This window comes from Callorhinus ursinus, unplaced genomic scaffold, assembly GCF_003265705.2.
Source record: "Callorhinus ursinus isolate GAN/ISIS: 27379988/994484 unplaced genomic scaffold, GSC_fseal_2.0 scaffold39, whole genome shotgun sequence".
NCBI lineage: Eukaryota > Metazoa > Chordata > Mammalia > Carnivora > Otariidae > Callorhinus > Callorhinus ursinus.
In genome coordinates this window covers 17609235-17633997 of record NW_027397101.1, presented here as the reverse complement: position 1 = coordinate 17633997, position 24763 = coordinate 17609235, and the positions used below count along the sequence as shown (strand labels likewise).

The following is a 24763-nucleotide window of genomic DNA, read 5'->3' as shown; positions in this document are numbered from 1 at the left end:
TCCTTCCTTCCTTCCTTCCTTCCTTCCTTCCTTCCTTCCTTCCTTCCCTCCCTTTCCTTCCCTTTCCTTCCTTCCTGAGAAGAACTGAGGGAGATGTCTGTGGGGTCAGCAGCATGCATCTCAAGGGTCTCCCTGGGGTGGATGATTTCAGCTACTGCCTGCCATGCGAGGCCGAGCAAGGAACACTCTTCTTTTATGTGGGAGATGCTGCCTATTCAGAAGGGAGAGCTGTATTTGCCTAAAAGGACATATTTGAACACCTCTGGTTGGTGAAAATGAGACGGATTTTCAGTTTTATTTTAATCTTTGCTCTGTGTGTATAGCAAGACCCCAGCAACAGCTGTTAACTAGCATTGGTGAAGTTTAACATGAAACTATGTCCTCATGTAATTATGTTGCAACCCTACAAATGAAGAGAGTTTCCAAATACTGCCCTCTAAGTGATTCTTAACCTGTGGATACCTCTTACCCCAGAAATACCGATTTCAGCCATACAGATAAGGGCAGGTGCTTGGCAGGGTTAGCATTCATTGTTTTGTGTGGGTTTGTCCACACGTGTCCAGTAAGCACGGATGGAGTGCCCACAGGATGCTAGCCCAGTGCTGGCGCTGGGTGTGCGGTGTTGAAAAAGGGTGGTCTCTGCACTACAGACTTCAGGGTTTAGAGTTTCTCCTTGGTAACTCTTTGGTGTGACTGTGACAAAAATGAATGTCAAAGGAAAATGAGCCTGGCCTGATTTATTGTCATTTTTTCTTTCTGTTTCCCATCTCCCCTTCTGCTTATTGTCCACAGATACAGGAAAAAATGCACAGTTGTAGAATCTTTCTCAAGTCTTCTTTCTAGGGGATCATTGGAACAGCTGACTGAAGGTAAGACTCATTTAAAGATGAAGTTTTTCCTGTCTTTGAAAATTAAAACATGATCATACTCATAAAGTTCAGTACTTAAGTGTAGAATAAAAAGGAAATGGAAAATCTTTTTCTCTTTCCCATCATACTCACCCTGCAGAAGTAACCGCTGGCAATAGTTGGGTTAATGGCCCAGGATTCCCCATGTAGCAGAGTGGGATTCAAAGCTGATCTGCCTTTCTGTAAGCCACAGTTCTTTCCACTGTACCCCACACTTTCTCTGATAGGCTTGTAGAAAAGGGAAAAAAAGGTTCACATATGGATGAGGGAAATGATGAATCATTCCTCTTTAGACATCTTGAAAGTAGATGGTGCTGTGTTCTTATCTTTTTATAATGTTTTTGTACATGGCACTTCAGAAAATCTGGAATAATTTACGTATTTACTTATTACTAACTATTAAAAAAGAAAACAAACAATGAGATACTGCTGTACACCTATTAGAATGTCCATAATCTAAAATACCAACAACACCAAATGTTGGCAAAGATGTAGAGTCAAAGGAACTCTGATTCACGGCTGGTGGGAATGCAAAATTGTACAGCTACTTTGGGAGACAGTTTGGCAATTTCTTACAAAACTAAACATACTTTGACCATAAATCCAGCAATCAGTCTCCTTAGTATCTACCCAAAGGAGCTGAAAACTTATGTCTGCATGTGGATGTTTACAGCAGCTTTATTTATAAGTGCCAAAACTTCTAAGCGACCAAGATATCCTTCAATAGGTGAATGGATAAATAAACTGTGGTACATCTAGACAAATGGAATATTATTTAGTGCTAAAAAGAAATGAACTCTCAAGCCATGAAAAGCCATGGAGTGACTTTAAATGTGTATTACTGAGTGAAAGACACTAATCTGAAAAGGTGTCATGCTGTATGATTCCAAGCATATGACATTCTGGAAAGGGCAAAACTGGGGGGACGGCGAGAAGATAAGTGATTGCCGGGGAATGGGGTGTAGGGATGAATAGGTGGAGCACAGAGGACTTTCAGGGTAGTGAGAAAACTTTGTATGATATCACAATGATGGATACATGTCTTTATACATTTGTCCAAACCCATAGAATGTACATCACCAAGAAGGAACTATAACATGAACTATGGATTGTTGGGTGATTATGTGTCAACAGAAGTTCATCAGTTCATCAGGGGGCGGTTAAGCATGCATGGGGCAAGGGATACATGGGCAATTTCTGTACCTTCTCTTCAGTTTTGTTGCCAACCTAAAACTGCTTTGAAAAGTCTTAATTAGAAAACAGTAAACATAAATTAGCTTGTGACTATAGCGTATTCTGAAAAAACAGGTTTATTTAGACTTTTACATCCAAAGGCATGCTTAGCTAACATTTTAGCACAGGGTGAAGCTATTTCCTTCAGTAGACTAAGGAATTTATAATTAAGAGATGTTCTGGTAAGGTATCTATTCATAAGTGCCAAATGGTTAATTTTGAGAACTGGGGAACTGCCCAATATAAGTCAACCAGAGTGAAGGAATATGACTTTTATAAATTAAGTTGCATTTTATTTCTAATGAGTTTGGCTGTCACTGCAACCCAAACAGACTTTGTGTTCAAGGGTGCATGTCAAAACATTGTAGCTTTAGTATGTGATTTGTTTTTCCTCTTGGTAATTTTCATTTACATCCTTGAGTGGCTGGTTGTCTGCAGGAGTCAGTATATTAAACTTTTCGTGGGTTTAACATGGAACACACCCTTTCTTCTCTCGGAACTGGCATATTGCCCTGAATGGTTTTCAAATTTCCTTTAAAAACAGACACGTAAATGCAGTACTTAGGATGTGAAAGGGATTTAACATGAAGGATGCTTACATATGGTATACAGAGTTCAAATTTTCGTGCCTTTTATCTCTGCCTTCTTGTCACGTCCTTTAGCTGCTCTGCGGTGTGTCCATCTTTAACTTAACCCTGATGCAGCCAATCCTTCTGCTCAGACCTCTGCACAGACTCAGAAGGACCGAGACCCTGGCTGGTGACGGCCGCCAGGATGTGCACAGGCCCTGACTCCGCAAGGCTGGCCCCATCTGTAGGCAGGCCGCTGAAGGCCCTGCCTCTGCAAGCCTGGCCCCATCTGTAGGCAGGCCGCTGAAGGATCTTCACTGCCTAGTTGCTTCTTTGTAAATTCAGCCTTTGGCATATGAGCGTGGTAGGGATCGGAACCAGTTTGTGAGAACCAGCCTGTTGTGTGTCAGATGGCAGGGATGGGGATGGGGTCTGTGTGTGTGAGTGAAAGAAATACAGCGCTAGCCCTTATCCACTTTGACCCAACAGCATTCTCACAAACACAGAAGGACCCTATTTTTCAGCTACTTACTTCACATAAAAATGTCCTGCTTTCTGAGCTTTTACCAAAAAGCCCAATGTGGATCAAGGGCAGTAATCGTACTGAAAGTAGCTAACAAAAATCCAGTGCTCACTCTCCATAGTGAGGTCTGTGCAGCACCTCATTTGATTCTTTAGCTGTGAAGTGAAGACGGTACTAGCTGGACTTTATAGATGAGGTGGCCCGCAGCCGAGAGAGGTGGATACCCACAACACGGCAGAACCTTTCCTCCACCCCAAGCTGTTAAATCCCCCAAGCTCGTTTACTTAAATAAAATGCCAGTTTGCATCCCATGGATAAAACAGGAATCTGCTAATTTTGTTTATGCAAAAATGCAAAGATTTCCCTCCCACCCCAATCTCTGCAAGTGAAAGGTATTGTTTAGGAAGACAGGCCATGTGTTTTGGGGCATTCCATATGTCCCTGGGATATACATGGCTTTACAGAGTCCCTTTTGTGAGTGCTTTGTTCCTGTGCTAGATAGCTCGGTGATCAAAATAGCCTGAAATTGTGCTAGTGTGAGCTCTTTTTATATCATGTCTTCGATGTGTGAGGAGTCATGCCTTGGGCGTGCTGGTCCATACTTGTTCACAGACCTCAGAGAATTGCTGCTTTCTCTTTTAAGTTAATGGGGTGTCTGATCATTGCCGTGATTATCATACCTTCATATTTTAGAAGCTAGAATTCATAAATTTAAGATAGTTTTTTCAATTTCTATTACTGTGTTAAACTTACATGTAACTGTTAAGTTAAAAAATATTTTTTTAAGTACTTTTAAATTTTGGTTTCCTCTTGTGAGCTGAGTTTAGGTCTCTGGCACCAAGCACCTGACTCTTCGCAGTTATATTTGAATGGGGCCAAAGATGACTTCCTTAAACCCTTTTACACGTTCTAGGAAAATCTTGCCGAGGGACTGAGGACCGAGGTCATCATTCTGCTTTTATGGAAGTACCAAAGCAACCTAGATTTTTGTGTCTCTCTTGGGTTCTTTGAGCTATGAGTCTTTCCTGAACATCTCAGAGCAATTACTGTGGACATAGGATTTTCCTTAATGTAATTTTATTTGTTTTTAATAGAGGAAATGCATGCCGAAATCTGTTATGCCGAGTGTCTCCTACAGAAAGCAGCACTCACGTTTGTGCAGGTAATAAATGTTTGGCTTCGAATCAGTACGCCGGGGAAGCCTGCCAGTACCACACAGAAAAAATGGGGCTCAGTCTATGTCAGTGCTTCCGTTCTTTTGACTTAGATTTGTAATGGAAGATACTTGTTGTTCTGATAAACTTTGACTGAAAAATGGCCCCAGGGAGCTTTGTTCCTACTCAAATGCACTTGGAGTCTGTTCCAAATTTCAGTCTATTGGGAACCCACTGCCTTATAAATTTATGAACTGTTTTGCAACTACTGCACCGAATTTCTGGATGCTTCTCTGTATGAGAAGTGGGATTATCCCTCTTTGCATTTGCTAGTGGTAGAGGCTACAGGCCCGGGTCAAAGAGGCATTTTCATCCTTGGCCATTCCCTTCTTACACCAGATGATTCAGCAAAGCTCAGGTATGCATGCTTTGAGTGCCAAGCTTTTCATATACACTTCAGATTTGATTTTTGCCCCTCTTTCTATTCTCATGCCCCTTTCTTGCTTTTATTTCTTCCTTTGGAAGAGCAGATTTAAAAAGTCATTAAACCAAACCATGAATAGCTTTCTTTAAGGGAAATTTTAATTTTACGTCTAGGAACTGTTATAACCAGCGCCTTGCGTGACATTGTATCTTCCAATGCTTCTAAGAAAACGTGGATTTTAACATCATGTCCCCGTGGGTGGTGGTGATGGATACATTGGGGGTAGAGGTAGGGTCAAGATTGGAAGGGAGCAAAAATGCAATTGTAAAATTGAAAATCTTCCTCAATCACAATGTTTTACATTGTATTGAGAGTTGCTTTCCTTTTTTTTTTTTTTTTTTTTCTTGGAGATTGACTTCTTAGGTTGGATTCCGGTTAAGTAAAATTGAACCAATCTGGTCTATGACCCTGTTTCCTAAAACCCTATGTATTATGAAGTCTGGTTGAAAACCTCATTCTTACTGCCTCGGGAAACATAATGCTAGTCATGGAGGCCCTCCGGTTTTTCTGATGTGTTTTCCAAATGGGGATTTGACAGTCAAATCTGGGATTTGAAATCTTATTTTATATGTGGGGACTTGTAATTAAACATCTGGGAGATATCCAAGACTCCTCCCTCTTCCTCATGCCTCCATATCCATTTAGTGCTCACGTTTCTTTTACCTTGTGAGGATTTAGCAGCGCCATCTCTTCCTTCTTGAGTGTTCTAGTGGGGGTGTTTTTCAGCTCTTCTCCAGAGGGCACAGCGACCTAGTGACCCTCTGGCTCTAATTTCTTAGCCTCCAGCTCATTGTCCGTTGTGCAGCTGAGCGCCCTCTCAGGGATGAGACCCTCACCCCCTCATGGCTCTGCTTCAGCTCTGAGTCCCTCTCACGGACGATGGCAGTGGTCCCGTATCAGAATATCAGCAAGGGGGGGAGGCTTTTTCAAACTAAACTGGTATCTTCTCCCACATTCCCTCCTCCCCTCTTACCCCACGGGAAGAGGTAGCTTTCTTACTCCTTCGTTCTGTCTTTGTGGGAACTTTGTGGCAGCGCTGACTTACCTAAGCACAGATGGCCAAGCATGCCATGATCGTTAATGCTTCCTTGCCTTTCCTTCCGCTTGAGTATTCCCTGGCTCGCAAGGTTCGCATCTGCTTTGCCTTCCTTCATCTGGCCACTTCCCAATCATTTTTTGTGCCTTAAGCCCCGATGCTTCCAGGAAGCTTCTGTGGACCTCTCCATGTCACCCCCTCCCCTGCTCTGAGCTCTCCTCACCTCCTGTGCATATCTCCTTCTGTGTGCATGACTCCAGCCCTTAGCACCTTGTATTGCTTTTGACTGATGTTGCATTCAGATGCCTGGTGTAAAATAGGCATTCAGTAAATGTTTGGTGAATCATGAAACGAAATATTATTATTTGAGGCAGATTTTAATGTGATTTTGGAAATTCTTTCCTGGCCAATCTTGGAACTTGTGTAATCATAAGATTCCTTAAATAAGACGATAAACATTTAAGTTGTGTAGTGAATTTTGTATTTATTGATTCTTAGAATAATTTAAATGGTAAAGATTTAATATTTAATGAAATTTGTAAGCTGAAGTAAATTTTCCTCTTGCTTTAGAAGGATGCTGAAGTGCACAGGAAATAAATGCCAGAGCATCTCTCCATTATCAATAGATTAGAAAAATATTCTCCTTGGAAATGTGAAATATGGGACTGTCTCCATTACGCACTGTTAGATTAACTTCTTTTGAGCAGGTTTTGATATAATTTATTAAGAGATTCTCTTGGAATCCTAGAATGCTGACCCTGAAAATGATAATTCATTTAGGCCCTCTGCCTCAACTTTGTGGTTGATGACCATCGGGCAAAGAAAAGTGAAATGATTTTTTTTTCTCCAAAACAAAACTGCATATTGTGACGATCAGTTTAGAATCCAGATCAGTAATTTTTCTTCTAGAAATGTATATGAGTGAAATTTACAGTGCTAAATAGACTGAATGCTGAAGTACCCTGCAAAAGAAGAACCATCATCCCATTTACTGGAGTGTGATGGACTGGAAAGTCCTTAGAGCATATCCTTAAATCACCCATTTTGGATTCTTTTGAACCCAGAAGAAAATTGCGTATTAGATGATGTTTTTCACAGTAGATTTGGACTAACATATTTGGCCACTAAGTGGTAAGGGTTACTTCCTTAATTACTTGCTTGAAGTAATGCAGAGATTTTTAAAATGTGTTCTTTTTATTGCCATCTAAGTTGGAAGGAAAATTACAGAAGAGCATTTCAAATGTAAAGCAAGAAGAATGTTTTAATTTAAAAATTATGTCCTCAAAAGATAGTGTTTTGTTCTCATCACACAAATACATAACTGTACAGTGTAAGAATCTTTTGCTAAGTGATCTAATTATTTAACTGAATTGTTTTCAGGATGAAAATATGATCAACTTCATCAAGGGTGGACTCAAAATTAGGACAAGTTACCAAATATATAAGTAAGTTAAAAATTAAGATCTTGTTTTTAAATGATTCTTATGTTCTGTCCAGTTCGTACTTCAAAGTTCTCATGAAGTATGACTAGGTTTTATTTGCTGTTGGTAAGAATGCACTTGATTTTTTGGCTTACTGTGTATGTATTCAGTGCTATAGGACAACAGAATTTAAGTTTAAATGCAATCTTGAAAAAAATAGCTGAAAAAAAGCTACCGACATAATTTCTAATTACATAATCTTAGTTTCTCTCTCCTAAAATCAATTTATATATTTAAAATTATAGGTATGTCTTTGGTCCAGACTCTAGAGCAGCACTGCTTGATAGAATTTTCTGCAGTGATTCAAAGGTGGACCACAGTGTTGTCTGTATCTTTTATATCCTTACTGATTTTTATCTAGTTGCTCTCTCATTTGCTCACAGAGTTCAAAATCTCCAACTTTGATTCTGAGATCACCCATTTCTCTCTCTTTAGTTCTGTCAGTGTTTGCATTGTATATTTAGAGCCTCTGTTATTAGGTTTATATATATTTTAATTATTTTATCTTCCTAATGAATTAACTTTTTTATCATTATGAAATGTCTCTACTTAACTCCTTATAAGAAATATTTGTCTTGAAGTCTGTTTTTAATATAGCTACTCATGCATTTTTATAATTAGTGGTAAGTGTAGCATGACATATATTCTTATACTTTAAACCTATCTTTGTTTTTATATTTTAATTGCAGTTCTTATAGATGTTTATAGTTGGGTCTTGCTTTTTTATTCAGTATAACAAATGATACGTTTGCGCTTGCAGCCACCATTTTTCTTGTTCTCTTGCCTCATTTGGTTTTCTCACTTCTTTTTTGCCTTTTATTACATTACTAAAATTTAAAAAATATATATATATTCTAATGTAATCAATCACTCTATTGATTTCTAAGCTTACCTCTTTAATTTTTTTAAAGGTCACTCTAGTGATTATAATATCCTTCTTAACTTACCCAGTCAACTTAGAGTTAATATTGTACTATTGCCCATAAAATGTAAGAACTTTGTGAATATATAGTTTCATTGACCACTTGTCTTTTATACTATTCTTATGATAGTACACTTACATATATTATAAGACCCACAATGCGGTGTCAAATTTTTTTCATAAAGATTTATTTATTTGAGAGAGAGAGGGTGAGAGCATGTGTGGTGCGCCCAAGCATGGGGGGAGGGGCAGAGGGAGAGAATCTTCAAGCAGACTCCCCCCGGAGCACAGTGCCCAACTTGGGGCTCAGTCTCATGACCCATGAGGTCACTACCTGAGCCAAAACCAAGAGTCGGACACTTGACCAACTGAGCCACCCAGTCGCCCCAACAATAGGACTGTGGCTTTCTGTATTGGTTCTATGCATCCCACGTTGAGTGGATTCGAGAGTATTTTCAGCTGACTAGCCACGTAAATGTAAAGTCCGTGTGAGAGATGTTCCATCTTTCACAGTTCAGCTCTTCTCCAGTTTCTTACTACTTTTTGTTTTCACTTTCCAGTGCCTGAAAATGCATTTTAAATATATATTTAAATTCCAAAGTTATAATTGTTATCTGTGGGAAGGTTAATCTAATATAAGCTATAGTATGTGTGTCATTATTAGAAGCAGATCCCCATTAGTGAGAGCAGAACCAAGATTTAGTATTTTAAGAGATAATTTTACCCAAGGTGATTTTATAAAATTATATTCCATTCAAAATCATGGAGGTAGGGGGCAGTTTTGGGAAATTGACCAATTGTTTTTAGTTTTCCTCTTGAGATACCTTTTTTTTTTTAAAGGTTTTTTTTTTTCTTTTTCTTTTGACAGAGAGAGAGAGAGAGAGAGAGAGCGCATACACAAGCAGAGGGTGTAGGAGAGGGAGAAGCAGGCTCCCTGCTGAGCAAGGAGCCCAATGCAGGGCTCAATCTTAGGACCCTGGGTTCATGACCTGAGCCAAAGGCAGACGCTTAACTGGCTGAGCCACCCAGGCGCCCCTCTTGAAATACTTTTTAGATGATATGGATGCCTGGGTGGCTTAGTCGGTTAAATATCTGCCTTCGGCTCTGGTCATGATCCCAGGGTCCTGGGATCGAGTCCTGCATTGGGCTCCCTGCTGAGTAGCAAACCTGCCTCTCCCTCTGCCTCTGCTTCCCTCCCTCTCTCTCTCTCTCTCTCTGTCTCTCATGAATAAATAAATAAAATTTTTGAGTAAACAAATACTTTCAGATGATTTAAAAGGATGTTAAAGAGCTAATTGCTTTTCTAGTCATCAAAACTTAAAAACTGTAATGGATTCAAGTAGACTTAAAATGGCACAAACCTATCAGTGTGTGCATGCATGTACTTTTGTACATACACACAGACATTTACTTGGGAATTAAAAATATGTGAAATTCCTATGTATACATAGGTCTCTTTCAAAATAGTGGGAAAAATAGATACTTTTTGGGACAATTGGTTCTTCATTCTGGAAAAAAAAGCATGAAAATAAATTCCATGTATATTTAATATTAAAAAATTTTTTTAAGGGCGCCTGGGTAGCTCAGTTGGTTAAGCGACTGCCTTCAGCTCAGGTCATGATCCTGGAGTCCTGGGATCGAGTCCCGCATGGGGCTCCCTGCTCAGCAGAGAGCCTGCTTCTCCCTCTGACCCTCCCCCCCTCAAGCTCTCTCTCTCATTCTCTCTCTCTCTCATTTATTTTTGTGTGAGAGAAGAGAGCACACGTGAGCAGGAGGGGTAGAGGGAAGAGGAGAGAGAGAGAGAGAATCCCTGGCAGACTGTGCTGAGCAGAGCTCAACACAGGGCTCAGTCTCACAACCCTGAGATCATGACCTGAGTTGAAACCAGGAGTTGGATGCTTAACTGACTGAGCCACCCAGGCTTCTCTAATATTAAAATATTTTTCAAAGGGTAGTAGTGAAAACATAAGGAAAATTTTTTTATAGCCTAAAACACAAAAGCCTTTAAACTTTTATTTAAATTTTTTTCACTTTGAAATAACTTCAGGATTTTCACAAAGAATTTTTATATATTCTTCATCCAGAGTCACAAATGTTGACATCTTATAGAACCACAGTAATAATTATTAAAACCAAGAAACTAACATTGATATGGTATTATCAATTACTCCACTGATTTTACTCTGATTTCTCTAATTGTCCCACTAATGTCCTTTTTCTGGCTCAGAATTGAATTCAGGGTTGGGGATGTTGCATTTAGTTATGTTTCTTCACTCTTTTTTAATCTGGAAGTGTCCCTCAGTCTTTCTTTATTTTTATAATCTTGACATTTTTGAAGTGTACTGGGCAGTTATTTTGTAGAATGTCTCTCAGCGGGGACTAATCTAATCTAATGTTTCTTCATGATTACATCCAGATTTCGCATCTATGGCAAGAATACCATACAAGTGATATTGTGTCTTTCTGTAGTGTATCGTATCAGCAGATACATGATGTCAATTTCAGAAGCCTTTTTGAGTGTGACAAAATCGGGAACCATAAAAGACTGACTTGACCAAATAAACATTTCAGTTTTTGTCAGGGCAAAATATACCATAATAAAAAATACAAATGGAAATGTGATACAAATGATTCAGGGAAAATGACAGTGTGAGGAGCTCATAAGTTGGTGGGAATCTAAACTGATAAGAGTTTTCCTGAAGGATGTTCTGACAGTATGTATCAAAATTAAGAAAGTGTATCACCTTTGATCTCAGAAGTCCCTTTTCTAGGAATTTATCCTAAGGATAGTTGTGATAGATTAACTATAATTACAGTACTTGATGTAGGAAAAGTACTTGATGAATGTACAAGCACACTTTTAGCAACATTGTTTATAATATGGAAAATTTGGAAACAATGTAAATATTTAACAACGGAATTTGGTTAAATAAATTATTCCATAGAATAAGATAATACGCACTTGTTAAAAATAAGGTAGCTCTCATGCATTTTCATGGAAAAATCATCAATATAACTTACAGGACAGTATATACTATATAATCCCATTTGTGGTTTTTAAAGATTGGATTCTTACTAAAGCATGAAACCACCTAGAAGGTTATGTACCAGGCTGTTAACAGTGACTATCTCTCTGCATGATAGTCATGCAGGGGCACTTATGCCGTCTCCATGTTATTTGAAAATTTTGTAACAATCATCTATTATCAGAAAATAGAACATTTATCACCCAGCCACCCCATCCCTCCCACCCCCCCCACCACTTTAGCAACCCTCAGTTTGTTTCCTGCGATTAAGAATTCCTCATATCAGTGAGGTCATATTGAATCACAGACCTGTACCTCTGAAACAAATAGTACATTATATGTTAAAAAAAAAAAGAAGAAGAAGAAGATAGCAGGAAGGGAAGAATGAAGGGGGGGAATCAGAGGCGGAGATGAACCATGAGAGACTGTGGACTCTGAAAAACAAACTGAGGGTTCTAGAGGGGAAGGCGGTGCGGGGATGGGTTAGCCTGGTGATGGGTATTAAAGAGGGCACATTCTGCTTGGAGCACTGGGTGTTATACGCAAACAATGAATCATGGAACACTGCATCAAAAACTAATGTTGTAATGTATGATGATTAACATAACATAATAATAAAAAAATAGAACATTTATATTTTGACTAAAAAAGAATTCTAAAAAAAAGAAAAGATTTCTGAAAATCATTTCTATCTCCTGCCATCCTATTGATATTTTCATGTTTGCATTCTTAATGCGTGCATATGAGCATATATAATTATCTTTTTATGTAATGAAATCATATACTTCATGTCATTTTGAAATTTCCTTTTTCACTTCATGTCACAAAAATTTAGGTCATCAAATGCTTTTAGTTCATCATGGGTTTTAATGGCTACATAGCATTCTATTATGTGGGTACACCACACGTGTGTATGTATAAATATATGCACTCATGTGACTCTTCTTAATTTCCCATTGTTGCCTATTTAGTTTGTTTATACATTTTCATTATAAATAGTAATACAGTATCTCTCCTTACAGTTAAGTTTTGTGTTTATCCATGCTATTTCCTTAGAATAAAATTGGATTTATTGGGTCAAAAGTACACCTGTGTTTAAGATTTTTGATATATATTGCAAAATTATTCTGAAAAATAATTGGGTTGGCAAACTTTTTCTTAAAGGGCTAGATGGTAAATATGTTTGGCTTGTGGGTCATAAGATCTCTGTTGCAACTACTTAACTCTATTTGGAGTATAAATAGCCATAGACAATAAATGAATGAATGAGCATGCTTATGTCCCCATAATTTGCCAATCTCCATACTATAACTACCTTTTACCAAAGTAGATGAATATGTCTATTTGTTCTTTCCTTTGCCAGCACTGGTTTTCCATTAAAAAAATTAAAATAATGCTTTATTATCACAAAAGTGGCATATATATTTAGGAATGTAGGTGAGCAGCTATTAACATACATACTCCATATTCTTTTCACACAGTGATAATGGCTGCAAAACCTTAGTATATATTACTTCAGAATTTTTTCTATCCAAATCTAAAGATATATGTTCTTTTTAATGTGCATACTCTTTTGTAACCTGCTTTTTTCAGTTAGTGTTCTTTACTTTTCCATGTCAATAAATCTTCATTTCATGTAATACTTAGTCTATCTTCACGTTCTCCTGGTTGGCCCCAAATTTCTCTTACTGCTGGTATGTCTATACCAGGATGCAACACAAGACTGTCTACTGCATCCCCTTTTTATGTCCATTTAATATCTTTTATTCTAGAACAGTCTCTATATTCATGATGGTTGTTGAAAAGCCCGAGCCAGTTGTCCTGCAGAATATCCCATGGATTTGTTTGATGGCTTTCTTGACTTTTCATTTAGCTTGTTCTTTGTCTTAGTTAGTTCAAGCTGCCGTAACAGAATACTACAGACAGGGTGGCTTAAAGAACAGAATTTTATTTTCTCACAGTTCTGGAGGTTGGAAGTCTAAGATCAGGGTACCAGCATGATCAGCTTCTGGAGAGAGCTCTCTTTCAGGCTTGCAGACAGATAACTACCTTCTCACTCAGCCCTTATAGGGCCAAGAGAGAGATGCTCTCTCTCTCTTTCTCTTCGGAGGTCACCCGTCTTTTCAGATTAGGACCTTACCCTTAATTACCTCCTAAAAATCCCTATCTTCATCTATCCTCACACTGGGGCTTAGAGCTTCAACATATGAATTTGGAGGCGGGCATAATTAATTCAGTCCATAGCATTCTTTTAGCGCTTAATATTTCCTATAAGCTGGCAATTAGATCTGTAGGCTTACTGGATTCAGGTTAAATAAATTTGGCTAGACTACATCATAAATGAAGTTGTACGCTTTATAATTATATTACAAAAGGTGATACCTAACGTCTGGTTATTTCTTACTGCCTTTAAAAAAATATTTGTCAATTTGGTAAGCAGTTCCTGTTCGTTACCAAGTTTTATCTCTTTGTCATTGTTTTAATTTGCCTTTCTCTGATTAAGTATTTGCCTTTTGAAGATGTGAAGGGAAGGGGGGAAATGCACAGAAAAGAAATTGAAATGAGAAATCGGAAAGATTTGCTTGGATGGAGTAGAAAGAAGAAAGACAAATGGTGCAGTTTGATGGAATTTGCTGTCCTCTTTCAGCCTTTCCTACTGGCAAGCTCTAAGTTATTTGGTCTATTTGAGATCATGGCCATCCCACTGAAATTCACATCTTTTTGGCAGCAGCTCCTCAGGTACTTGGCAGAAGGTAGGGTTGCTCAAGCGTGCACAGCAACCAAGAGACGGAGCACCCCTGAGAAGTCTTCTGTGAGACTTTGCTGGAAAGCTGTGAGGTCACAGCTCTGTGGTCCTGGGGCTCTGGAGTCCTGCGTGCTGATGTTCGAACCCTGTCTCGTTTCAGCCCAGAAAAACTGGTCCTGATAAACCAGGCAGAAATGGGTGTGTCAGTTTTTCCTTAATGACTATTACCCGAGTTGCCTTTAAGGTTAAACTCAGCACAGCCGCCTCCATTGAAAAATCCCGGAGCATTTTGGCTAATGACATTTATCTTACAGCGTGTCAGTGTGAAATTTGACTTCACATTAATTTTCAGAGCCATAGTAAAACTTACGCAATAACTTTTGTCTTCAATCCAGAGAATGTCTTTCTATCCTGCATGTAATTCAGAAGAACAAAGTTGAACAGCAGTTCTTCTATGAGTTTGAAGGGGGTGTCAAGCTTGGAATTGGTGCCTTTAATTTGGTAAGTAAATAATTGTAAAGCTGCCAGAAGCCTTTTTAAAAGAACCTAAGGTTGGCACCTGGGTGGCTCAGTCATTAAGCGTCTGCCTTCGGCTCAGGTCATGGTCCCGGGGTCCTGGGATCGAGCCCCGCATCGGGCTCCTTGCTCTGCCGGGAGCCTGCTTCTCCCTCTCCCACTCCCCCCTGCTTGTGGTCCCTCTCTCGCTGTGTCTCTCTCTCTGTCAAATAAATAAATAAAATCTTTAAAAAAAAATAAAAAATAAAAGAACCTAAGGTTTCCAGTGCCTTCTCTACTGTGTGTGAACCTTTACCTGGGTTTGGTTGACAAGTCGCTAGAGTGGGATCAGTTTTTTTTGTGTTGTGACCCAGTGGTGACTTTGGCCAGTATGCGTTGTAAAGTTCTGCACATGCTCAGAGTAGGTTTGGATTGTACAAGAGGAGAAGCATGCATCACTCTGCCTGGACTAGCAACATACTTGGTAATAAGGAGTTTGGAATCCGGTTCCATTTCCACATCAGAAATATTGTTGCTTTAGCAATGGTGGCTCTGGAATTGAAAATGGGTGAGGCAGTAGCCATATAGCTTGAGGCATGATTTTGATGCTGTGAGGGCGACAAAGAGTTTGAGTAGATATTTGTCAAATTGTAATATGTTATTTAGAGATTTTGAAATTTATTAAGGTTTGACTGGAACTAATGAGAAAATGCAGTGGTAAAGGGAATAATATACACGAGTGTGTACATCACCACGGCCACTTAGTTCACGAGCCCAGTTGGCAATGATGGGGTGGCTGAGGAAAGAGGCTGGCTGGCTGTTAGAACAGGTCATTACCGTATTCACTTGATTATTTAAATCCTCCTCTCCTGAGGTCAGGCTTTGGTGAACAGTCATATTGGACACAAATATCTTCATGTTTTTTGCTCATTCAGAGAGGTCTGTGCTCTTCCCTAGACTTCCTTGTCATTAATATTCCAATGATATTCCTTCCAAATCCCTGACCATCCAGCCAAACCTTTGGCTCCAGCCGATGAATCCGTATAGAATCACACATGTGGCCATTTCTCCTTCCAAGCAAAGTGAACAAGCAGGTGACCTGTTCTTGCGTTGGCTGGATTTTCCCCTCCCCGCTGCTCCCCAGGGATGTGCTAGAAAGCAACTGTAGTGCCATGCTCTTCACTTTTGGGTGATGCCTGCATATTATGCAGAATTCAACAGACTTGCTTTCTGGAAAAGGAGGTTAAAAGAGATCTTGTTTGGAAGTGGGCACTGAGGGATTACCTTCTCAGCACTTAATCACTGCACATAGGAGGAGCAAGTAATCTCTAGAGTGTCCTGAAAAGGCTGTGGTTTTTGTTGTTATTGTTGTGTGTTTTGTTTTTTAAAATTTTTTAGGTTCATTGTCTTAGCTAAATGAAATTAAGTCATATGTGCAATATGTGATGATTGAGATAGGTATAGTGATTCAGACTTGGTTCTAATATTTCATATTACTGAATTATTAAAACTTTAAGTTGTTTGAGGTTAATATTTATCTGTAGATACACTAACAAATATGCTTTTTTTTTCTTCTTGCAGATGCTCTCCCTTTTACCAGCACGGATTATCAGACTACTAGAATTTATAGGATTTTCAGGAAACAGGGTACACATTTAATTTTATCTTGATTTTGACAGGAAAGATAAAACATTATTTACTGAATACAAGGGCAATGCAGCACATCCTCATGACCAGCATGACAATTACTGACAATTTGTTTGCAGGACAGTAAAAAGTCATTGGGGTCTTGATAGTACTTTTCAGGAGCTGAGATGGTTTTGCTATTGAAAGCTAAAAATTTTTATATTTGTTACCTAAGTTCTGGGATTAAAAATTTTGTTTTACTAACATTGCTACTTGCTGGACTTTAGTACTCTTGTGTGGTTAAAATATTCTTCCTTAACCTTTTAGCAACCCCAGAGTGTTGTGTAAAACCAGGAAATTAGGCTAGATTTCCATGTCTCATGTTTTTTGTTTCACATGGATCAAGTATAGTTACAGTATTTTGGGTTTCCTTGCACTTTTATAAGTTTCATGATAAAACTAAGCAAGGAAATTTTGTTTTCCAGGAGTCTCATTCATTATAGTTCCGTGTGGTTGTTTTTGTAATGTATAACATTAATTAAACCTAACACTCAATATGCTATTACCAGGGTTGCCTTATTGCAAAAGCTGTCCCTGTTAGTGAAGAGGGCAGGTTTTGAGAACTATATGAGGACAAGTGTAAGAAGCTGTTATTTATCCCCCCAGACAGGTCCTGTGCTTTTCTGTTTTCTGTGCTGCTGCTATTCTCTATTTTGGATGTCCTCCCTAGCCAGCAGCCTCTCAAATAAGGTTCTCTTGAGAGCCTCTCCATCCATTAGGTTTGAGATAAATGTCAGCTATTCCTCAAACTCTCCCTTATTCTCTCCCAGTGAGGCTCAAGTATTCCTGACTCAGAATCATTTATCTTTCCTTTGGCACTCACCATATTCTAATACAACCGTGTGTTCGTGTAGTGTCTTACCTGTTTGATGGACAAATTACCTTTGAAGACAAAACTATATTTGTTCATGACATTAAGGAGGGCATGTGATGTAATGAGCACTGGGTATTATATAAGACTGATGAATCACAGGCCTGTACCTCTGAAACCAATAAAACATTATATGTTAATTAATTGAATTTAAATAAAAAATGTTTAAAAAAAAAACCTGTATTTGTTCATACCCACCATAATGCCTTGCACTTAGATCCTCAACATGTTTTAATAAATTAATATTTTTACCAGAGAAATACAACATTTCTATGAAATGAGCACTGCCTTTGTCCTCTCCGTAGAATCACATAATATGAAAGAATTTGTGAGATCATCTTATGTCAGTTTATTTTTTTTAAAGATTTTATTTATTCATTTGCGAGAGAGACAGAGAGAGAACAAGCAGGGGGAGAGGCAGAGGGAGAGGGAGAAGCAGACTCCCCGCCGGGCAAGGAGCCCGATGCGGGACTCCATCCCAGGATCCTGGGATCATGACCCGAGCCGAAGGCAGACGCTCAACCATCTGAGCCACCCAGGCGCCCCCTTATGTCAGTTTAAAATGTAAACTTTGTGGGGCGCCTGGGTGGCTCAGTGGTTGGGCTTCTGCCTTCAGTTCAGGTCATGATCCCAGGGTCCTGCGATCGAGCCCCGCATCGGGCTCCCTGCTCCGCGGGAAGCCTGCTTCTCCCTCTCCCACTCACCCTGCTTGTGTTCCCTCTCTTGCTGTCTCTCTCTCTGTCAAATAAATAAATAAAATCTTTAAAAAAATAAATAAATAAAATGTAAACTTTGTTTCTGGTCAGGCATTGCCCCTATTCTAAGCTCTTAAAAAATAAACCCCACCTTCTTGGAGGGGGGGACACAGGAACTTGGCCTCTGCCTCTGTAGTATCTGAATGTGATTTTTCAGTCATGTTTTCTCCTTCTGAAATGCATTTGCTTCCCGCAGGAGTTGGGCCTCCTGCAGTTACAGGAAGGTGCATCAGGAAGAAGCATGAGGTCTCCGCTGTGCTGCTTAACTATACTAGCTTTTCATACTTACATCTCCCTAATCCTTGGTAAGGACCGATTACATTTTATGTCATTGAAGATAGATTACCTTTCATCTGAGTAAGTAAAAAATTTAGATTGTACCCTCGAAACCAACATAACATTGTTTGTTGATTATATTTCAATTAAAACAATTAGAAAAAAAATCACTAAGAGCTAGCAGTCTGTATCTGTTTACTTTTTTTTCTTTTTTTGAGTAAAGATGCAAAATAGTGACATTTGTCATAGTAACATTTGGCAGAGGGGGTGGAGGGTTTCTTTCCCTGAATATTTTGTATCTGTTCTCTGCTAAAAACATTCTGTAAAATTTGTTTAAGTTGATCTGTTTTAGCATATTCATATAAGATTTCTTTTTGAGTAGAAAATTAAATTTTGGGCTAAGTTAATATTGCTTTGAAAACCAGAAAGCCCAATTAGGACTCAACGATAACTCCTTCCATTCTTAAGAATTAGTCGGTCCTAGAGCTTTCTTAAACTAAAGTCATGGGTGGGACTTGTCTTGCCAAATTAACAGTTCTTATCTTTTCCATGAATAGGTGTTTGCTATATTTTACTGAAATGTGGAGAATTACTTTTAAGTATCTACCCTGTTGTGAAGACTGAGGCTTTTCCTGTTAAATTTCTAGGTACAGGAGAAGTGAATGTTGTGGAAGCAGAGAGTCTTCTTGCACCCTTCCTCCAGCAGTTCCCAAACGTATGCTTAGAATTTCAAGTACATGTTTCAGCCATAACCTGTCAGGCGGGGCTGACCACTGATCAGTCTCTCTGATTCCTTTCTCCCCAGGGCTCCCTCATGTTGTTTTATCATGCCCGGATAGAGCTGCTCAAAGGGAATGTGGAGGAGGTAATTTATTTGGGGGGAGTAATTTGGGGAGTTGTCTGTAAGGTGGAGTTGTGTCACACTCATTCAGCATAAGAAAATTCAGCTGTATGCACTAGACAGAAGTAAAGATGACATGTGTTATTAAAACGCCCCACTTTAATTTTGTGTATGCATTTCTATATGTAGATTACTGAATACAGTCTATACTTACACATTAAGTATGTGAGGCAGCTCGGAGTAGAATATACAAAATACAAGTGGGCACCTTTAAGGGAGTGCAGTTTCTGTATTGCATATTGACTTTGGGATCGAGCCCCTGAATAAGATACAGCCTCACTGTACTGCACATACTCCTCATCAAAGGAAATCATTCGCTAATTCTCTTGAAGAAGACGACTATGGAGCTTTTCATATACGTATACACACAAATAATTTTCTTCTACACAAATGAGGTCAAACATACGTATTTTTCTTTGATTTGTTTTTTTTTTTTTTTTTTTTTCTACTTACAATACATCTTGGATTTCTTTCCAGGTCAGTATATCTAAATCTCCTGCATTCTTTTTGATGGCTGGATTTCATTCCATGAGATGGATATATGATACTTAGTAAAGCAGTTCACTATTGATAGACATTTGGCTACTATAAATAGTGTTGTAAACATCGTCATGTGTATATTTCTGTGCACAGGTATATTTATATAAGACAGATTCTGATTATCAGGATTTCTAGGTCAAAGATGTTTGCATTTTGTTAAATTTAGCCAAATTGACCTTCTAACTAAGGTTATTCCATTTCAACTCCTACAAAGATACAAGAATACTTGTTTCCAATGCACTTTGGCAAGTCTGCACATTATCTGTTGTATTTTTGCCCAGGTCATAGCCAAAATATGATAATCTAATTTTTAAAAAGATTTTATTTATTTATTTTAGGGAGAGAGAGAGAGCATGTACATACTCGTTCAGGAGTGGGGCGGGGAGGCAGAGTGGAAGAGAGAGGGACAAGCAGACTCTGTGCTGTGCTTGGAGCCCGACGTGGGGCCTGATCTCAGGATAGTGAGATCATGACCTGAGCCGAAACCAAAAGTCAGATGTTCAACCGACTGAGCCAGGTGCCCCAGAAATCTAATTTTTAAGTTTATATTTTTCAGTTTACAGATTTCTTCATGTGTGTTTGTCACTTGTATATCTCTTTCTCTGATTACCTAGTCATATCTTTGACAATTTCCCCATTGAGTTGTCTTTTTTTAAAGGATTTTATTAAATTGTTGTATGATAAGGGTTAATTTTGGCCAGTTGTGGATGTAGTGATATCTTCTCCCAGTCTGCCTTTAACTTTGTTTAAGGTGTATTTTAACTTCTGGGAGTTCTGACTTTTATTTTCAGTCCTTTGGTAAAGGACTTCTGCATTTTATATCTTCCTTGGGAAGGAACTTCACTTCTCCCACATATAAAGTCTCACAGCCCCCTCACAAAGCTAAATCAAGAGGCAGAACTTAATTGCATGTAGGGAAAGGAACATGTATCATCACATTGAGTGGTTTAATGAGCGATGCTTTTGTTCTTTTTGTACAAAGTGATTTATGTATTTTTCCATTAGGTTATTATCTCCTTGTGTAATATCTGGATGATCAGCTTTATGCAATTGACTTATAGGCACAAGAGATATTTCGAAAATGCATTTCAGTTCAAGAAGAATGGAAACAATTTCACCATCTCTGTTACTGGGAGCTGATGTGGATTTATGTATTCCAACAAAACTGGATGGAGGCATATTATTATTCCGATCTGCTTTGCAAAGAAAGTAAATGGTCCAAGGTAAAGTGCTATGCTTTCATTACTATTCTCTGTTTGCCAGTAAGTGTCCAGGATGATTTTTCTTTAAAAATGTTGATGTAGTGTCAGAAGTATGACATCAACACTACTTTCTCAACTTAGGGATTCATCAAAGGAGGAAATAGGCATTAAGTACCTACTGCTTATAAGCACTGTCCTTAGCACTACATGCTTTAAAAGCCATCCAAACAGTGCTTTTTAACAAAGAGGTTTTACCTCTGAGGATGAAATGCACTTACATTTAAAAGTTATTCAGTATCAACAGTCTTGATAATTTTTCTGTAGATTTTATGATGCCCTGATGACAAGGCTTTTCGTAATAATTAAAATTGATTCTGATCTATTTGTGAGAAGTTGGGAGAAATGAGATGATTTCTTGTTCATTCTGTGTGCTTTCTTGCCCATAAATGCTACAGTTGTGTAATAGGAAAATAGTCAAAATTAACTGAAAAGTGTTATTCCGAATAGGAATAGGCAGTATAAGACTTCAGTTCCTTTTATTTCTTTGATGCCTTTTAAATGTTACATCTGAACAGTTTGTAGGTCATTCCCGACTTGCAAGATAGAAATGTCATGTACCTAGAGATGCCCTATAACTAGCTGCTTCTCTCCTTTTCCTCAAGGCAACATATGTGTTCTTGAAAGCTGCAATTTTGAGTATGCTTCCAGAGGAGGATGTAGTAACAACTAAAGAGGATATAGTAACTTTATTCAGGTAAGCAAGGCACTATTGCTATAACAAAGATCCTGGATACATCTTTCTTTTCTAAGTGTTCTCCCAGACTTTACCTTCATATCTTCTTTAATTTCTATTCATTCAATGCAGGCACTCTTAAAAACCATATTCAGAGAAGGTCTGCCGTGAACGAATCTATTTAACTTTGTTTAGATCAGTATCCATCCGTCATCTGTAACCTTGTTTTTGAACACCTGCTGTGTGAAGGATACCATGTTAGGTGTTGTATAAACAGGCATGGCTCCTGTCCTTGTGGAGTTTATAATCTTGTAGTGGAACCAGACATCAGTGAAATTATTACACAAATAATTGCAAAATTATAATACATGAGTAATTTTTTTCCTTACTACTTTTCTTGCCATTCCTTCTCAGTATCTTTGTAGGCTCATCCTGTTTTATCCAGGTTTTAAATGTTGATGTCTTAGAGCCTCAACCTCAGGAAATCTCAGCCAGGTGAAGTTTAAGTCCCTTGTTCAGACCTCCTGATAGTGACTAGGCTCTCGACCCATATAGCCAGCTCCCATTTGTCACCTTTCCTTGGATGTGTGAAACCATTTTGTTTGTTTATTTATTTATTTAATTTATTTTTTAAAAGATTTTATTTATTTATTTGACAGAGAGAGAGACAGCAAGAGAGGGAACACAAGCAGGGGGAGCGGGAGAGGGAGAAGCAGGCTTCCTGCTTAGCAGGGAGCCCGATGCAGGGCTCCATCCCAGGACCCTGGGATCATGACCTGAGCTGAAGGCAGACGCTTAACTACTGAGCCATCCAGGCACCCCTTTTTAATTAATTAATTTATTTATAAAAGATCTTATTTATTTATTTATTTTAGAGAGGGCGGGGGAGGGGCAGAGGGTGAGGGAGAGAGTGCCAAGCAGATGTGGAGCTTGATCGCAGGACCATGAGATTATGACCTGAGCCAAAACCAAGAGTTGGATGCTTAACAAACTGCACCACCCAGGTGCCCCAAAAACATTTTAAACTTACCATGTTCAGTCTTCCTGAGCAAACCTGGTATTCTTTCCTCTTTTGGTGATTGGGACCACAGTTAGCAAGCCAGAAACTGATAATACCCGCATTGCCAACACTACCCACTGTGTCCCCCAGTCCCCAGTGGGAGGAGGAGTATGTATATGCACGTAGAGGCAGTAATGGTTGAGATGATATCTGAAGGTGGAGTAGGAGCTGCTGAGGCAGCAGGGAGTTGTGGGTGGTATAGTTTCAGACCAAGGAACAACATGTGAGATGAGCCTGTTGCAGGAAGGAGCACTGCACATTAAAGAACTAAAAGGTGATATTTGATAGGACACCATGCCACATTTAATGTACAGTTGACCCTTGAACAACATGAGTTTGAACTGCGTGGGTCCACTTACACGTGGATTTTCTCAATCAGTACAATACTGAAAATGTATTTTCTCATCCTTATGATTTTCTTAATAGCATTTTCTTTTCTTTAGCCTACTTTATTGTATTGTAAGAGTATGGTATTTAGTACATACAACATACAATATAAGTGTTAATCAACCCTGTTTATGTTATCAGTAAGGCTTCTGGTCAACAGTAGGCTGCTAACAGTTAAATTTGGGGGGAGTGAAAAGCTATATGTGGATTTTTAATTGTGGGGGGGCTGGTGCCTTTAATCCCCATGTTGTTCAAGGGTCAGCTGTTTATGGGTCAAAAGAAAAGAAAGGTCAAGGGTGACTCAAAATATGTCTCCGAGAACACAGTCTTCCATTTATAAATAAGACAGAGTGACAAGGATCATTGGTAACCCTAGCAGGGGCTGATAAGGTCATCGAGGAGAGGTGGGAGTCAGACTGGAGGTGGCTGAAGAAAAGAAATGCAGAGTTGAGCATAAATGCATCCCTGGATAATTCTGACTATGAAGGGGAAGGGAGAGAGAGAGTGGTAGTTGGAGGGAGATGTCATGTCAGAAAATGTTTTAATGGGAGAGTTGTGAGCATTCTCAAGAACCACTGGGAAGGATCCAGTTGAAGAAAAGTTACACATAGAAGCAAGAAATGGGATAATTGATGTTTCTAAGTGTCTGGAAAGGACTGGAGGAGTTAGAATCCAAAGCACTGATGGCACGGTTGGTTTTATCTAGGAGGATGACCAGGTCCTCTGTTGTATCAGAAGGGAAGAAGTCCAGAATAGGTGCAGAGGCAGGCAAGCATATGAGTTGTAGCATGAGAGGGAGGGCTCTGCACCTGTGTTTTTCTTTACAAAATAGGAGGCAGGGTCCTCTATTGAGAATGAAAGAGAAGGGAGCGGGCTGCAGGTGTGAGGGGGGGATGGTGAATGTTTGAAATCATTGTTGCAGAGATTGGGATGGTGGAGTTATGAGGGAAACACTGTAGGAGGAATGGCTGGTAGCGCAAGGGCCCATTTGAGGTCGGTGCTGATTAATTTACAGTGATTTTACAGTCTGCTCACAGTGCAGGTGCAGGGAAAATGAACACTGAGCCTCATCCAGGGTTGGGTTTTTGCCAGATGAGCATGGTGACTAGGCAGTGGACGAGGGAGTTTAGGACTGAGGCTAGAGCGTGTAGCAGTAAAGGTCAGGGCCATCTAAGCAGGAATATGGAGGCACAGTGAGAGAGAGGGAGATTACGGATAGGAAGAAGGTTGAAGGGCCAGTAGACTGACACAGTCTTACTAGAACAGCCAAGTAAGAATGAAGAGAATGGTATTCAGAGTGGTGTGCTTGAATTTGTGCTTCGAGGTAGAAAAGTCACAGGTGCCGAAGTGTGGTTTAAGGTAGGACTGCAGGGGCGGGAGGCTGTGGTAGAGGGGAGGAGCTGACCACTGGAGATGAGGAAGTTCAGGAATGCAGAAGCTCTGCTACATTCTTCAAACATAATTAATGACAAAACCTTTTACATGGAATCCTGCATTCGGTGCCCATCTTATGAGAAATATTATCTTAGCTGGACCCCTCAAGACTTGTCAGGGCAAATCTGAAGATACGGCCAAGACCACTCTTTCACCTTCTCTTTAAAAGCTCTTTTTGAAAAAAGGACCATGTTACTAACTATAGAATCAACATCAGTGGAAGCCATGGTAGGATTCATGCCACATCTTACTGATAAAATGCATGTCATGTTTCACACGAACAATGGATGGAATGGAATGGAATATTAAAATATGTTGAAATCTTTTAAATCTCCCTCTGT

At 39.2% G+C, this 24763-nt stretch overlaps 1 protein-coding gene across 5 annotated transcripts in view; it reads left to right on the top strand.

The window, feature by feature from the left end:
• Nucleotides 1–24763, top strand: part of TTC39B (tetratricopeptide repeat domain 39B) — a 116424-nt gene that overhangs the window by 74491 nt on the left and 17170 nt on the right. For 4 of the 5 annotated variants that reach the window (XM_073880823.1, XM_073880825.1, XM_073880826.1 and 1 more), the window contains 10 exons: nt 793–869; nt 4328–4395; nt 7288–7352; nt 14478–14583; nt 16159–16224; nt 18086–18194; nt 18723–18880; nt 18971–19030; nt 20668–20829; nt 21471–21562. In XM_073880823.1, coding sequence (XP_073736924.1) covers nt 793–869; nt 4328–4395; nt 7288–7352; nt 14478–14583; nt 16159–16224; nt 18086–18194; nt 18723–18880; nt 18971–19030; nt 20668–20829; nt 21471–21562 — 963 coding nt within the window. The remainder of the gene's footprint in view (nt 1–792; nt 870–4327; nt 4396–7287; nt 7353–14477; nt 14584–16158; nt 16225–18085; nt 18195–18722; nt 18881–18970; nt 19031–20667; nt 20830–21470; nt 21563–24763) is intronic. The other variant, XM_073880824.1, reaches the window with a different exon arrangement.